General features: G+C 51.6%; 1 protein-coding gene across 2 annotated transcripts in view; it reads left to right on the top strand.

The window, feature by feature from the left end:
- adcy3a (adenylate cyclase 3a) overlaps nt 1-15,054 on the top strand; it is a 209,619-nt gene that overhangs the window by 85,276 nt on the left and 109,289 nt on the right. For both annotated transcript variants that reach the window (XM_072264686.1, XM_072264687.1), the window contains exons 4-9: nt 120-231; nt 972-1,099; nt 4,310-4,468; nt 7,975-8,140; nt 8,641-8,748; nt 14,535-14,677. In XM_072264686.1, coding sequence (XP_072120787.1) covers nt 120-231; nt 972-1,099; nt 4,310-4,468; nt 7,975-8,140; nt 8,641-8,748; nt 14,535-14,677 — 816 coding nt within the window. The remainder of the gene's footprint in view (nt 1-119; nt 232-971; nt 1,100-4,309; nt 4,469-7,974; nt 8,141-8,640; nt 8,749-14,534; nt 14,678-15,054) is intronic.

Below are 15,054 nucleotides of genomic sequence, written 5' to 3'. Positions count from 1 at the left end.
CATGGTGGAGTAATGGTAGTGATGGGGAATGTGGCGAGTGGGGGTGTTATGGAGTGATGGCAGTGATGTGACAGAGGAAATGAAGTGACAGGGAGTGACTGCCTTCCTCTCTTGATCAGTATCCTGTTTGCGGACATTGTGGGCTTCACACAGCTCTCATCCAGCTGCTCGGCGCAGGAACTTGTCAAACTGCTCAATGAGCTCTTCGCTGGTTTCGACAAACTTGCCGCGGTGAGTAACACCCCACAGATCCCAAACTCACCGATAAACCCACCTGTATACACTCAGCATCACACATTCACCCAGCAGTCTCTGATACACCCATAAAGATACAACCTGATTAACACACTCACTGACACACCCATCCACATACACTCACCCTGACACACTCACTGATACACTCATTCAGACACACTCATCCAATACACCTAAACGGATACACCAACCCCAACACACTCGCTGACAAACCCATCCAGACACTCTCCCCCCAACCCGCTCCCTGCTACACCCATCTGTACGCACTCACCCTGATGCACTCACTGATACACCCATCTGGATACGCTAACCCTGACACACTCACTAACACACCCATCTGGATACACTCAGCCTGACACACTCACTGACAAACCCATCCAGACACACTCATGGATACACTTATCAGAATCCACTCTCTCGACAGTCACATTGATACACCCATCCACACTCACTCTTTGATACACCCATCCAGATACACACCCTCATACACTCACTGATACACCCAAACAGATAGACCAACCCCAACACACTCACTGATACACCCATCCAGACATACTCAACGACACACCCATCTGGATACAGCTACCCTGACACACTCATTCTGTCTCAGTCGCCCTGTCAGCCTGACAGTGACACACTCTGATACACTCAGCACCACTGTGGCTGTCAGTTTCTGGTTGACGGTGGCCATGTGTGACCCGTTTTCTGTTCAGCAGAGGTTCCACCAGCTGCGCATCAAGATCCTCGGTGATTGTTACTACTGCATATGCGGCCTGCCCGACACACGCACCGACCACGCCGTTTGCTCCATACACATGGGTCTTGCCATGGTCAATGCCATCTCGTGAGTATCTCCACCCATGAGGCTCCGACACAGAACATACCCAGGCTGATCCCTGATCCCGACACCCTGAAATCAGAGCAACCCCAGTCTGTCCACTGATTCCAGCCCTCCACCCCCAGAGCAAACCCAGTATGACCACTGACCCCTGACCTCAGCTACCCAAGTCTGACCCAGAGTCTTGGGTGTGAGTTGGACTCCTGTGGGTGTGTGTCTGTGAGTTGGGTTGCTCATGGGGAATAGGAGAGTGTTTGCATGTGTGTCCGTGTCCGTGTGTGTCTGTGTCAGTGTATCTGTGTGTGTGTGTGTGTGCGTGTCTGTGTATCTGTATGTGTCTGTGTGTGTGCGTGTATCTGTGTATGTCCATGTCTGTGTGTGTATGTCTCTGAGTATATGCATGTGTCTGTATGAGTGTATCCATGTGTGTGTGTGTGTGTGTGTGTGTGTGTGTGTGTGTGTGTGTGTTTGTGTGTATTTGCAGTTGTGCATCTGTGTTAATCCGTGTGTGTGTCTGTATCTGTGTGTCTGAGTTTGTGTGTGTGTCTCTGTGTGTGAGAGTCTGTGTGCATGTCTGTCTGAATGTGTGTGTGCGTCCGTCCGTCTGTGTGTGCATGTCTGTCTGTCTGAATGTGTGTGTCCGTCCGACCATGTGTGTGTGTGTCTGTGTGTGTATATGTGTGTGTGTGTGTCTGTGCGTGTGTGTGTCTGCGTGTCTGCTGTATGTGTGTGTGTCCATGTATGTGTCTGTGTATGTCTGCGTGTGTGTGTGTTTCTTTGTAGGTGTGCATCTTTTTTTTTGTGTGTGTGTGTGTGTGTGTGTGTGTGTGTGTGTGCGCGCGTGTGCGCACACGCGCGCGCATGCCTGTGTATCTATGTCTGCAGACGACTGTGCTCTTGTGGCCCACACTCCGGAGGATCTTCAGACTGTCCTTGCTGTGGCGGTGAGAGCGTACAGCAGGATGGGGCTGACTGTCAATACCACCAAGACAGAAGTGGTTTGCCAATGGAGTACCAGTGTCCCACCCACTCTACCTGCCTTCACTGCTGGTGATGAAAAGCTGTCAGTAGTGCCATCTTTCAAATATCTGGGGAGCATTCTCTCTGAGGATAGCGGCATTGACAACGACATCCAGAGCCGCATTAAACAGGCGTCAGCTGCCTTTGGGAGACTTCAGCGTAGAGTCTTTCAGAACAGGAGCCTTTATCCCTCCACAAAGGTCGCCATATACCAAGCAGTCTGTGTCACCACCCTCCTTTATAGCTGTGAAGCTTGGGTAACCTACAGCCATCACATCAAGTCCTTGGAGAGCTTCCACATAAGCTGCCTCCAGCGCATCCTGGGAATTACCTGGCGTGAGCGGGTGCCTCACACTGAAATACTTATAAAGACCAACAGCAGAAGTATTGAGGCCACGATCACCCAGCGTCAGCTGCAGTGGCTGGGGCACGTGATAAGGCTACCCCGCAGAGTGTTATACAGCCAGCTACAACATGGTTGACGCTCAGCTGGAAGGCCAAAGAAGCACCTTAATGATCAGATGAAGAATGCTTTAAGGAAGTGCAAGATCAGACCCGGGGACCTGGTGGATGTTGCTGCTGACCATACCTCATGGAGACAGCTGTGTAGGGACCGGGTTCATATTCTGGAGATGGAAAGAACAACCAGAAGACAGCAGAAGAGAGCCAGGAGAAATGCAGCCATGTTTGCCACCAGTACCACATATACATGTCCCACCTGCAACTGAGCTTGTGGCTCCAGGATAGGACTGTATAGTCATCAAAGATCTCACCGTTAAAGGAGTGGACATCGTCATCGGATTTCGATGGACAACCAAAGAATGTCTGTGTCTGTGTGTATCCGTGTGTGTGTGTGTGTCTGTGTGTGTGCATCCGCGTGTGTATCTGTGTAAGTGTGTCTGTGTTTCTGTGTGCGTGTGTGTGTGTCTCTCTGTATATCTGTGTCTGTGTGAGTGTGTCTGTGTGTGTGCATCCGTGTGTGTATCTGTGTAAGTGTGTCTGTGTTTGTGTGTGCGCGCGCACCCATGTATGTGTGTGTGTGTGTGTGTGTGTGTGTGTCTGTGGGTGTGTGGTTGTGTGTATGTGTGTCTCTGTGTGTGTCTGTGTGCGGGTGTACATATCTGTGTGTTTGTGTGTTTGTGTGTGTGTGTGTGTCTTTGCAGATTTGCATCTGTGTGTGTGTGTGCCCATGTATATGTGTCTGTGACTGTGTGTATTCATGTGTGTGTTTGTCTGTATCTGTCTATGTATGCAAGTGTGTGTGTGTCTTTGCGGATGTGCATCTGTATGTGTGAGCCCGAGTATGTGTGTCTGTGCCTGAGTGTCCGTGTCTGTGTGTGTGTGTTTGTGTGCGCACACGTGCATCTGCATGTGTGTCTGTATCCCTCTGAGTAGGGTTAGTCATGGGGATGGGAGTGTGTGTGTCCATGTGTAGGTTTGTTAATGGGGATGGGAGCGTGTGTGCATGTCCATGTTTGAGTCTGAGTGTATCCATTGTGTGTGCGTCCATGTCATGTGCATGAGTGTCCATCTCTGGGTGCGTGTGTGTGTGTCTGTCTGTCTCCTTAAGTAGGGTTGGTCATGGGTAATGGGACTCTGTGTGTGTCTATGTGTCTGTGTTCGTCTGTGTCTAAGTCTGCCCCTGCATCTCTGTGTCTGGGTGCCTGAGTGTGTGTGACTCTGTGTGTCTATGTGTTTGAGTGTGTGGGACTGTGTGTGCGTGAGAGTGTGTGTTTGTGTGTGTGTGTGTTCCGTTTTTGTGTGTGCGTGTCTGTATCAGTTTCTGTGTGTCTGTGTATGTATCTATGCATGTCCCCCAATGTGTGTGCCTGTGGGTTTGTCCATGTATGTGTCTGTGTGTGTGTGCCACATGTATTTGTATTTCTGTGGGTGTGTCCGTGTAGGTCTGTCTCCTTGTGTATGTGAGTGTCTGAGTGTGTAAGTGTGAGTGTGTGTGTTTCTGTGTGTGTGTGTATGTGTGTGTGTCTGTGTGTGTGTGTTTGTGTGTGAGTGTGTGTTTCTGTGTGTGTGAGTGTGTGTTTGTGTGTGTGAGTGTGTTTGTGTGTGTGAGTGTGTGTGTGTGGGGGGGGGGAAATGCGTGTGTATGTACATACCGGTCACACTCCCTGTGTGTGTCCATGTGTGCCTGTGTACCGGCACACCCTTTGCTCTCTCTCTCTCACAGTTGTTTTTCAGGTCTGTGCGTGAGACGACGAGGACGGATGTGAACATGCGTGTCGGGATACACAGTGGTACTGTGCTGGGCGGTGTCCTGGGCCAGAAGAACTGGCAATATGATGTCTGGTCCACAGACGTGACCCTGGCCAACAAGATGGAGGCAAGCGGCATTCCTGGGTAGGGGCTTCCTTCCTCTGTGCCCCATAACCCTTCTCCTTCTCAGGAGAGAAGCTTTATACTGTCTCCCCTCAGACATCTCTATTCCTCCATCAGGTCCCCTCTTGCCCTCCTGCACACCGAGAAAGCGAACCCCGTCACTCCTCATTCCCTTCATAACTGAAACACTCCATCCCAAGCAACGTCCAGGTGACTACACCTTTACACCCTCTCCAACACTGCCACGTACTACCTGTCATGTGATCACAGGACATAGACGCAGAATTAGGCCTCTGGTTTCTTCCCCTCATCTCACCTGTTCCCCCTTACTGTCTCTTACACACATTGCCTGTTTCCCCTAACTCTCCCTTCACCCCATGTCACCTGGTCCCCCTTATCCCTTCACCCAACATCGCCTGTTCCCCCTTACAGTCTCTTCACCCAGCATCGCCTGTTCCCCCTTACCGTCTCTTACACACATTGCCTGTTTCCCCAACCCTCCCTTCACCCCATGTCACCTGTTTCCCCCTTATCTCTTCACCCAGCATCACCTGTTCCCCCTTACCGTCTCTTCACCCAGCATTGCCTGTTCCTCCTTACCATATCTTCACCCGAAATTGCCTGTTCTCCCTTACCGTCTCTTCACCCCATGTCGCCTGTTCCCCCTTACTGTCTCCTACACACGTTGCCTGTTTTCCCCTTACCGTCTCTTCACCCCATATCGCCTGTTCTTCCTTACCATATCTTCACCCAGCTTTGCCAGTTCCCCCTTACCGTCTCTTTACCCAGCATTGCCTGTTCCCCCTTACCATATCTTCACCCTGTATCGCCTGTTCCCCCTTACCGTCTCTTCACCCAGCATTGCCTGTTCCCCCTTACCGTCTCTTCACCCAGCTTTGCCTGTTCCCCCTGATCATATCTTCACCCAGCATCGCCTGTTGCCCTTACCGTCTCTTCACCCAGCATCACTGTTCCTCCTTACCATCTCTTCACCCAGCATCGCCTGTTCCCCCTTACCATATCTTCACCCTGTATCGCCTGTTCCCCCTTACCGTCTCTTCACCCAGCATTGCCTGTTCCCCCTTACCGTCTCTTCACCCAGCTTTGCCTGTTCCCCCTGATCATATCTTCACCCAGCATCGCCTGTTGCCCTTACCGTCTCTTCACCCAGCATCACTGTTCCTCCTTACCATCTCTTCACCCAGCATCACCTGTTCCTCCTTACCATATCTTCACCTGAAATCACCTGTTCCCCCTTACCATATCTTCACCCCATGTCGCCTGTTCCCCCTTACTGTGTCTTACATACGTTGCCTGTTTTCCCCTTACCGTCTCTTCACCCCATATCGCCTGTTCCCCCTTACCATATCTTCACCCAGCTTCGCCAGTTCCCCCTTACCGTCTCTTCACCCAGCATTGCCTGTTCCCCCTTACTGTCTCTTCACCCAGCATCGCCTGTTCCCCTTTCCATATCTTCACCCCATGTCACCTGTTCCTCCTCACCATATCTTCACCCAGCATCGCCTGTTCCCCCTTACCGTCTCTTCACCCAGCATTGCCTGTTCCCCCTTTCCATATCTTCACCCCATGTCACCTGTTCCTCCTCACCATATCTTCACCCAGCATCGCCTGTTCCTCCTTACTGTCTCTTCACCCCACATCGCCTGTTCCCCCTTACCATATCTTCACCCAGCTTCGCCTGTTCCTCCTTACTCTCTGTCTCTCTGTCACATCGCACCAGCTGTTCCCACTTTCCATCTCTTCACCTGGCATCACTTGTTCCCCCTTATTGTCTCTTCACCAAGCTTTGCCTGTTCCCAATCGCTCTGTCTTCCCCCTGCACCAGCTGTTTTCCTGTTCCATCTCTTCACCACACGGCACTGTTTCTCTTACCATTTCTTCATACCACGTTGCCTGTTCCTCCTTATTGTCTCTTCACCTGGTGTCACCTCTTCACCTGACGTCACCTGTTTCCCCCTTACCATCTCTTCACCTAATATCACCTGTTCTGCTCATGGTCTCTTCACTCAGTGTCACCTCTTTCCCCTTACCGTCCCTTCACCTCGCATCGCCTGTTCACCCTTATCATCCTTCACCACGCATCGCCTGTTTAGTACTCTCATGGTCTCTTCACCTAGTGTCGCCTGTTCCCTCTTACCATCTTTTCACTCCACATCGCCTGTTCAGTACCCTCATGGTCTCTTCACCCCATGTTATATGTTCCCACTCACTGTCTCTTCACCCAACATCGCCTGTTCCCCTTACCCTCTCTTCATGCCACGAAATCTGTTCCCCCTTTCCGTCTCTTCACCCAGTATTGCCTGTACCCCCCCATGGTCTTCAACCCTCGTTGCCCGTTCCCCATCATCGTCTCTTCACCTGGTGACACCTGTTCCCCCTTTCCGTCTCTTCACCCAGCATTGCCTGTTCTCCTTTAGTGTCTCTTCACCCCGCGTCGCCTGATCCCCCTTTAATGTCTCTTCACCCTGTGTTGCCTGTTCCTCCTCATGTTCTCTTCAACCCACGTTGCCTGTTCCCCTTACCAGTTCTTCAACCTGTGTCACCTATTCCCAATTACCATCCTTCACCTGGTGTTACCTGTTCCCCTTTCCATCTCTACTACCCTGTGTCACTTATTCCCCTTACCCTCTCTTTAGCCTGCATCAACTCTTCCCCTTTACAGTCTCATCACCCTGCATCGACTGTTCACTCTTACCATCTCTTCACCCTGCATCGCCTATTTGTCCCTTACCGTCCCTTCACACCACGTCGACTCTTCTGCCTTACTGTCTCTTCACCCAGCATCGCCTGATCGTCGTTACTGTCTCTTCAACCCCGTGTCGCTTGTTCCCTCACTGACTGTTCAGCTCATGTCGGCTGTGCCCTCACTGACTGTTTCCACATGTCTATTGTAACCTCACTGACTGTTGACCTGGTGTCAGCTGTTCCTTTTACTGACTGTTTCTACATGTTAACTGTAACCTCACTGACTGTTCACACCCTCTCAGCTGTTCCCACACTGACTGGCTCCACATGTTGATTTTAACCTCACTGACTGTTCACCGTGCATCAGCTGTTCCCTCACTGACTGTTTCCCCGTGACAAATGTTCCTACACTGTCTATTCACTCTGCATCGACTGTTCCCCCACTGACTCTTTTCACACATCGACTGTTCCCTCACTGACTTGTTCCACATGTCGATTGTAACCTCACTGATTGTTCACCTTTCATCGGCTGTTCTCTCACTGACTGTTCCTTCACATCGGCAGTCCCCTCACTGTTTGTTTCCTTACATCCGCTGACACTTTACTGACTGTTCACCCATGTCGACTGTTCCCTCACTGACTGTTCACATACGTCGGTTGTACCTTTACTGTCTGTTTCCCCATGTCGGCTGTTCCCTCACTGACTGTTCACCCTATGTCACAAATCACCCCATACCAATTTTATCCCCACACGGATTCATGCCGATTGTTCCCCACGTTAACTGTTCTCCTCTGGTAATAGTGCTGTTTTCTGTCCACAGGAGAGTGCACATCTCGCAGAGCACTCGCAGCTGTCTGAATGGAGAGTTTGAGCTGGAAGCAGGAGAGGGCGGGAAGAGGAACGAGTATTTGAGGGAGAAGGGCATTGAGACGTACCTGGTGGTGGTGCCCAAAACGTCACGTGCCAGGAGTGGGATAAATGGAGTCGTGAGTCCAGTGTTCAGGGTTCAGGGGTCACAGGGCGAGTGGCAAGGGCAAGTTTCAATCTCTACCCTTTGTCCCCCTCACCACCCAACATCCTTTCCTCCCAATCACCTATCCTCTCTCAATGCTCTTTCTTTTTCACCCTCCTCACCCCTGCTTACCCCCATACCCCTCTCCCCACCCTCATACGTCTCCCTTCCCTCTCCCACCCCATACCCTTCCACATTCGTGAGCTTTCTCTTCCCTATTTGCACCCTGATCCTCCCAGCGCTTTTCCTCTCCCCACTGTGCTATTTCCTCCTGTCTCCCATCCAGTTATTTCTGGTGAATCCCCCAACATACCGCCGATGTCCCTCTGCTGATCTTATTCCTCCGTGTTCTCCACAGAGCATCTCTGTCGACACCCCCGGGTCTCTTCTTGAACGTGTAACACAGTGCAGAGCAGAAATATCTCTCTCTTCCCACTCCCGATATCACTGAGGTCTTCTCCCTCTCTCTCCTAGAAACTCTCCCTGGCCTCATCCAATGGGGACTCGCCGCTGTTGATCAACACGACGGAATGTAACGGCAATGTTCACACGTGCACCAGTCCCGAGGAGCTGCATGCGCGGGTCAGTGGGCAGAGGCGAACTGGTGGGGTGGGGTGGTGTTGGATGCTCGCTATTGAGCTGGGGAGCACTCAGCTAGTAGCAATCTCAACACGATTGGGTTAGCCATGGGAGGAGAAAGTAGCAGTCAATGTAAACTGGTAACTGGGAGGAAGAACTGTTTCAATGGGATGGGAGTGGATCGGCCCTGGTAACATGGAATCCGCAGCACCCCTTAGGTGCCTCACACAATAGACAGTCTCCTGCAACTGCGGAGCATAGGAGCAGGAAGCTATTCCAAAGCTTCTTGGGCCAGAGGGGAGGCGAAGAGGAGAATTCTTGAGCCTCCTCGAACCCGGTGGAGGTGAAATTTTTTTTCTGAGCCTCCTGGGCCAGCGAGGAGGTGAAGAGGAGAACTCCTGAGCCTCCTGGGCCGGTGAGGAGGTGAAGAGGAGAATTCCTGAACCTCCTGGGCCGGCGAGGAGGTGAAGAGGAGAATTCCTGAACCTCCTGGGCCAGGAGGAGGTGAAGAGGAGAATTCCTGAACCTCCTGGGCTGGAGAAGTTGCGGGGGGAGAGACAATGCCTAAGCCTCCCTGACCAGAGGCAGGGAAGAGAACAGTTCCAGAACAGCCTAGACCAGGAAGGAGGTGAAGGGGACAGTTCCTGACCCTACTGGACAGGAGGAAAAGTGCATCGGGCAATTTCTGACCTCCATGCGACATGGAGGAGATGAAAAGGGTGATTCTGGAGCTCGCTGGACTCAGTGAGGGTGGGATCAGAGACCCAGCAGACATATTCACTACAGCAGTGAATGGTACAGTCGATGTGCTGGGAGTGTGGGTCATATCAGAGACCCAGCGGACAGTTTCAGTACAGTGTGAATTGTACAGTCGATGTGCTGGGAGTGTGGGTCGTATCAGAGACCCAGCGGACAGTTTCACTACAGTGTGAATAGTACAGTCGGTGTGCTGGGAGTGTGGGTCGTATCAGAGACCCAGCGGACAGTTTCACTACAGTGTGAATGGTACAGTCGGTGTGCTGGGAGTGTGGGTCGTATCAGAGACCCAGTGGATAGTTTCACTACAGTGTGAATAGTACAGTCGATGTGCTGGGAGTGTGGGTCGTATCAGCGACCCAGCGGACAGTTTCACTACAGTGTGAATAGTACAGTCGATGTGCTGGGAGTGTGGGTCGTATCAGAGACCCAGCGGACAGTTTCACTACAGTGTGAATTGTACAGTCGGTGTGCCGTGAGTGTGGGTCGTATCAGCAACCCAGCGGACAGTTTCAGTACAGTGTGAATTGTACAGTCGATGTGCTGGGAGTGTGGGTCATATCAGAGACCCAGCGGACAGTTTCACTACAGTGTGAATAGTACAGTCGGTGTGCTGGGAGTGTGGGTCGTATCAGAGACCCAGCGGACAGTTTCACTACAGTGTGAATAGTACAGTCGATGTGCTGGGAGTGTGGGTCGTATCAGAGACCCAGCGGACAGTTTCACTACAGTGTGAATTGTACAGTCAGTGTGCCGTGAGTGTGGGTGGTATCCGAGGCACAGCGGACAGTTTCACTACAGTGTGAATGGTACAGTCGGTGTGCTGGGAGTGTGGGTGGTATCAGAGACCCAGCGGACAGTTTCAGTACAGTGTGAATGGTACAGTCGGTGTGCTGGGAGTGTGGGTCGTATCAGCGACCCAGCGGACAGTTTCAGTACAGTGTGAATTTTACAGTCGGTGTGCTCAGAGCGTGGGTGGTATCCGAGACACAGCGGACAGTTTCACTACAGTGTGAATTGTACAGTCGGTGTGCTGGGAGTGTGGGTGGTATCCGAGACACAGCGGACAGTTTCAGTACAGTGTGAATTTTACAGTCGGTGTGCTCAGAGCGTGGGTGGTATCCGAGACACAGCGGACAGTTTCACTACAGTGTGAATTGTACAGTCGGTGTGCTGGGAGTGTGGGTGGTATCCGAGGCACAGCGGACAGTTTCAGTACAGTGTGAATAGTACAGTCGGTGTGCCGTGAGTGTGGGTCGTATCAGAGACCCAGCGGACAGTTTCACTACAGTGTGAATTGTACAGTCGGTGTGCTGGGAGTGCGGGTGGTATCCGAGACACAGCGGACAGTTTCAGTACAGTGTGAATTTTACAGTCGGTGTGCTCAGAGCGTGGGTGGTATCCGAGACACAGCGGACAGTTTCAGTACAGTGTGAATTGTACAGTCGGTGTGCTGGGAGTGTGGGTCATATCAGAGACCCAGCGGACAGTTTCACTACAGTGTGAATGGTACAGTCAGTGTGCTGGGAGTGTGGGTCGTATCAGCGACCCAGCGGACAGTTTCACTACAGTGTGAATTGTACAGTCGGTGTGCTGGGAGTGTGGGTCGTATCAGAGACCCAGTGGATAGTTTCACTACAGTGTGAATGGTACAGTCGGTGTGCTGGGAGTGTGGGTCATATCAGAGACCCAGCGGACAGTTTCAGTACCGTGTGAATTGTACAGTCGATGTGCTGGGAGTGTGGGTCGTATCAGAGACCCAGCAGACAGTTTCACTACAGTGTGAATTGTACAGTCGGTGTGCTGGGAGTGTGGGTGGTATCCGAGACACAGCGGACAGTTTCAGTACAGTGTGAATTTTACAGTCGGTGTGCTCAGAGCGTGGGTGGTATCCGAGACACAGCGGACAGTTTCACTACAGTGTGAATTGTACAGTCGGTGTGCTGGGAGTGTGGGTGGTATCCGAGGCACAGCGGACAGTTTCAGTACAGTGTGAATAGTACAGTCGGTGTGCTGTGAGTGTGGGTCGTATCAGAGACCCAGCGGACAGTTTCACTACAGTGTGAATTGTACAGTCGGTGTGCTGGGAGTGTGGGTGGTATCCGAGACACAACGGACAGTTTCAGTACAGTGTGAATTTTACAGTCGGTGTGCTCAGAGCGTGGGTGGTATCCGAGACACAGCGGACAGTTTCAGTACAGTGTGAATTGTACAGTCGGTGTGCTGGGAGTGTGGGTGGTATCCGAGGCACAGCGGACAGTTTCAGTACAGTGTGAATGGTACAGTCGGTGTGCTGGGAGTGTGGGTCGTATCAGCGACCCAGCGGACAGTTTCACTACAGTGTGAATTGTACAGTCGGTGTGCTGGGAGTGTGGGTCGTATCAGAGACCCAGTGGATAGTTTCACTACAGTGTGAATGGTACAGTCGGTGTGCTGGGAGTGTGGGTCATATCAGAGACCCAGCGGACAGTTTCAGTACCGTGTGAATTGTACAGTCGATGTGCTGGGAGTGTGGGTCGTATCAGAGACCCAGCAAACAGTTTCACTACAGTGTGAATTGTACAGTCGGTGTGCTGGGAGTGTGGGTGGTATCCGAGACACAGCGGACAGTTTCAGTACAGTGTGAATTGTACAGTCGTTGTGCTGGGAGTGTGGGTGGTATCCGAGGCACAGCGGACAGTTTCAGTACAGTGTGAATGGTACAGTCGGTGTGCTGGGAGTGTGGGTCGTATCAGCGACCCAGCGGACAGTTTCACTACAGTGTGAATTGTACAGTCGGTGTGCTGGGAGTGTGGGTCGTATCAGAGACCCAGTGGATAGTTTCACTACAGTGTGAATGGTACAGTCGGTGTGCTGGGAGTGTGGGTGGTATCAGAGACCCAGCGGACAGTTTCACTACAGTGTGAATTGTACAGTCGATGTGCTGGGAGTGTGGGTCGTATCAGCGACCCAGCGGACAGTTTCAGTACAGTGTGAATTTTACAGTCGATGTGCTGGGAGTGTGGGTCGTATCAGCGACCCAGCGGACAGTTTCAGTACAGTGTGAATAGTACAGTCGGTGTGCTGGGAGTGTGGGTCGTATCAGAGACCCAGCGGACAGTTTCACTACAGTGTGAATTTTACAGTCGATGTGCTGGGAGTGTGGGTCGTATCAGCGACCCAGCGGACAGTTTCAGTACAGTGTGAATAGTACAGTCGGTGTGCTGGGAGTGTGGGTGGTATCAGCAACCCAGTGGATAGTTTCAGTACAGTGTGAATAGTACAGTCGGTGTGCTGGGAGTGTGGGTCGTATCAGCGACCCAGCGGACAGTTTCAGTACGGTGTGAATTGTACAGTCGGTGTGCTGGGAGTGTGGGTCGTATCAGAGACCCAGTGGATAGTTTCACTACAGTGTGAATGGTACAGTCGGTGTGCTGGGAGTGTGGGTCGTATCAGCGACCCAGCAGACAGTTTCACTACAGTGTGAATTTTACAGTCGGTGTGCTGGGAGTGTGGGTCGTATCAGAGACACAGCGGACAGTTTCACTACAGTGTGAATGGTACAGTCGGTGTGCTGGGAGTGTGGGTCGTATCAGCGACCCAGCGGACAGTTTCAGTACAGTGTGAATTGTACAGTCGGTGTGCTGGGAGTGTGGGTCGTATCAGAGACCCAGTGGATAGTTTCAGTACAGTGTGAATTGTACAGTCGGTGTGCTGGGAGTGTGGGTGGTATCAGCAACCCAGTGGATAGTTTCAGTACAGTGTGAATAGTACAGTCGGTGTGCTGGGAGTGTGGGTGGTATCAGCGACCCAGCGGACAGTTTCAGTACCGTGTGAATAGTACAGTCAGTGTGCCATGAGTGTGGGTGGTATCAGAGACCCAGCGGACAGATTTAGTAAGGCAGCCAAAGCGGTGCTCTAAGTGTTGGGAAATGGGATCCATGTAGAAAGGTGGTCAAGATAGAAACAGAAGGGCCAAAGTCCTGTTAGTGCTCACCAACTCTGACTGGCAGGTATCGATCACACTGTTGTCTTCAATTTCAATATATGTCATTGGACACGGTTTTAAGGTGCTTGGTCGCCTCACTACAGGAAGGATGTGGAAACCATAGAAAGGGTGTAGAGGAGATTTACAAGGATGTTGCCTGGATTGGGGAGCATGTCTTATGAGAATAGGTTGAGTGAACTCGGCCTTTTCTCCTTGGAGCGGTGGAGGATGAGAGGTGACCTGATAGAGGTGTAGAAGATGATGAGAGGCATTGGTCGTGTGGATAGTCAGAGGCTTATTCCCAGGGCTGAAATGGCTAACACGAGAGGGCACAGGTTTAATGTGCTTGGGAGTAGGTACAGAGGGGACGTCAAGGGCAAGTTTTTTTTCGCAGAGAGTGGTGAGTGCGTGGAATGGGCTGCTGGTGGCAGTGGTGGGAGCGGATACAATAGGGTCTTTTAAGAGACTCCTGGACAGGTACATGGAGCTCAGAAAAATAGAGGGCTATGGGTAACTCTAGTAATTTCTAAAGTAAGTACATGTACGGCACAGCATTGTGACCGAAGGGCCTGTATTGCGTTGTAGGTTTTCTATATTTCTTTGTTGCTATGTTAGGGAAATATTTAAAAGTTCAAGGTGATGGGACTGGGGGCAGGAATCAACGAGACGTATGGATTGATGGTGTTCGTGGAAACTTGGGAACTGGGCAGAACATTGATGGAAGAGCATGGTGTGTAACAGACTGGAGAAGTTTGTAAGGGAGGGAGCAGTGTGTAACGGAGTGAGACGGTGTACAGTGATGTGTAATGGAGAGGCACAGTGCGTAATAGTGTGCAACAGAGGGAGTGGTGTGTGAGACAGTGTACAGTGATGTGTAATGGTGAGGCAAGGTGTGTAACGGAGGGTGTAGTGTGGTGTGAGACGATGTACAGTGATGTGTAATAGTGAGGCAAGTTGTATAACAGAGGGTGTAGTGTGGTGTGAGACAGTGAGCAACATATGGGGCTGAGAATGCCCTGGAACAGTGTGAGATATGTCCCTCTCTCTTTATTTTGCCCTTGGGTAGGTTGTTCACCCTTCATTCCCCAACCCACGGAGGAGGCTGCGGTTACGAGATCTATCTGAACGGGTGGTCGACTCGGAACAGAACCAACGGGAGCTGAATGAGTTACTGAATGCTGCCCTGTTGGAGCGAGAGAACGTGCAGGCGTGAGTTCACAACCTTGTCAGGGGTGGGCTCATCAGAAGCTCAGGGGTCATTGAGGGAGTTTAGGGTCAGGGGTCATTGAGTGAGTTCAGGGTCGGGGGTCATTGAGTGAGTTCAGGGTCGGGGGTCATTGAGTTCAGAGTCAGGGTCATTGAGTTCAGGGTCAGGGGTCATTGAGTGAATTCAGGGTCAGGGCTTTGGGTGGGCTCAGGTTAGGGGGGCATGGTCAGGGATGGCAGGGTGGGGTCATGAGTCAGAGTCAGGGTTTGTGGTTTGGGGAGGAGTTGGTCATGGGTTGTAGAGTGGGGTAGTGTCAAGATCATGAGTAATACAGGGTCAGACGTCAGGGGATCTGGTCAATGTGTTTAGATTGAAGTTT

This window comes from Mobula birostris, chromosome 8 (genome assembly GCF_030028105.1).
Source record: "Mobula birostris isolate sMobBir1 chromosome 8, sMobBir1.hap1, whole genome shotgun sequence".
Lineage (NCBI taxonomy): Eukaryota > Metazoa > Chordata > Chondrichthyes > Myliobatiformes > Myliobatidae > Mobula > Mobula birostris.
The sequence above is the reverse complement of the archived record's forward strand: the minus strand, read 5'-3'. Positions and strand labels throughout refer to the sequence as shown.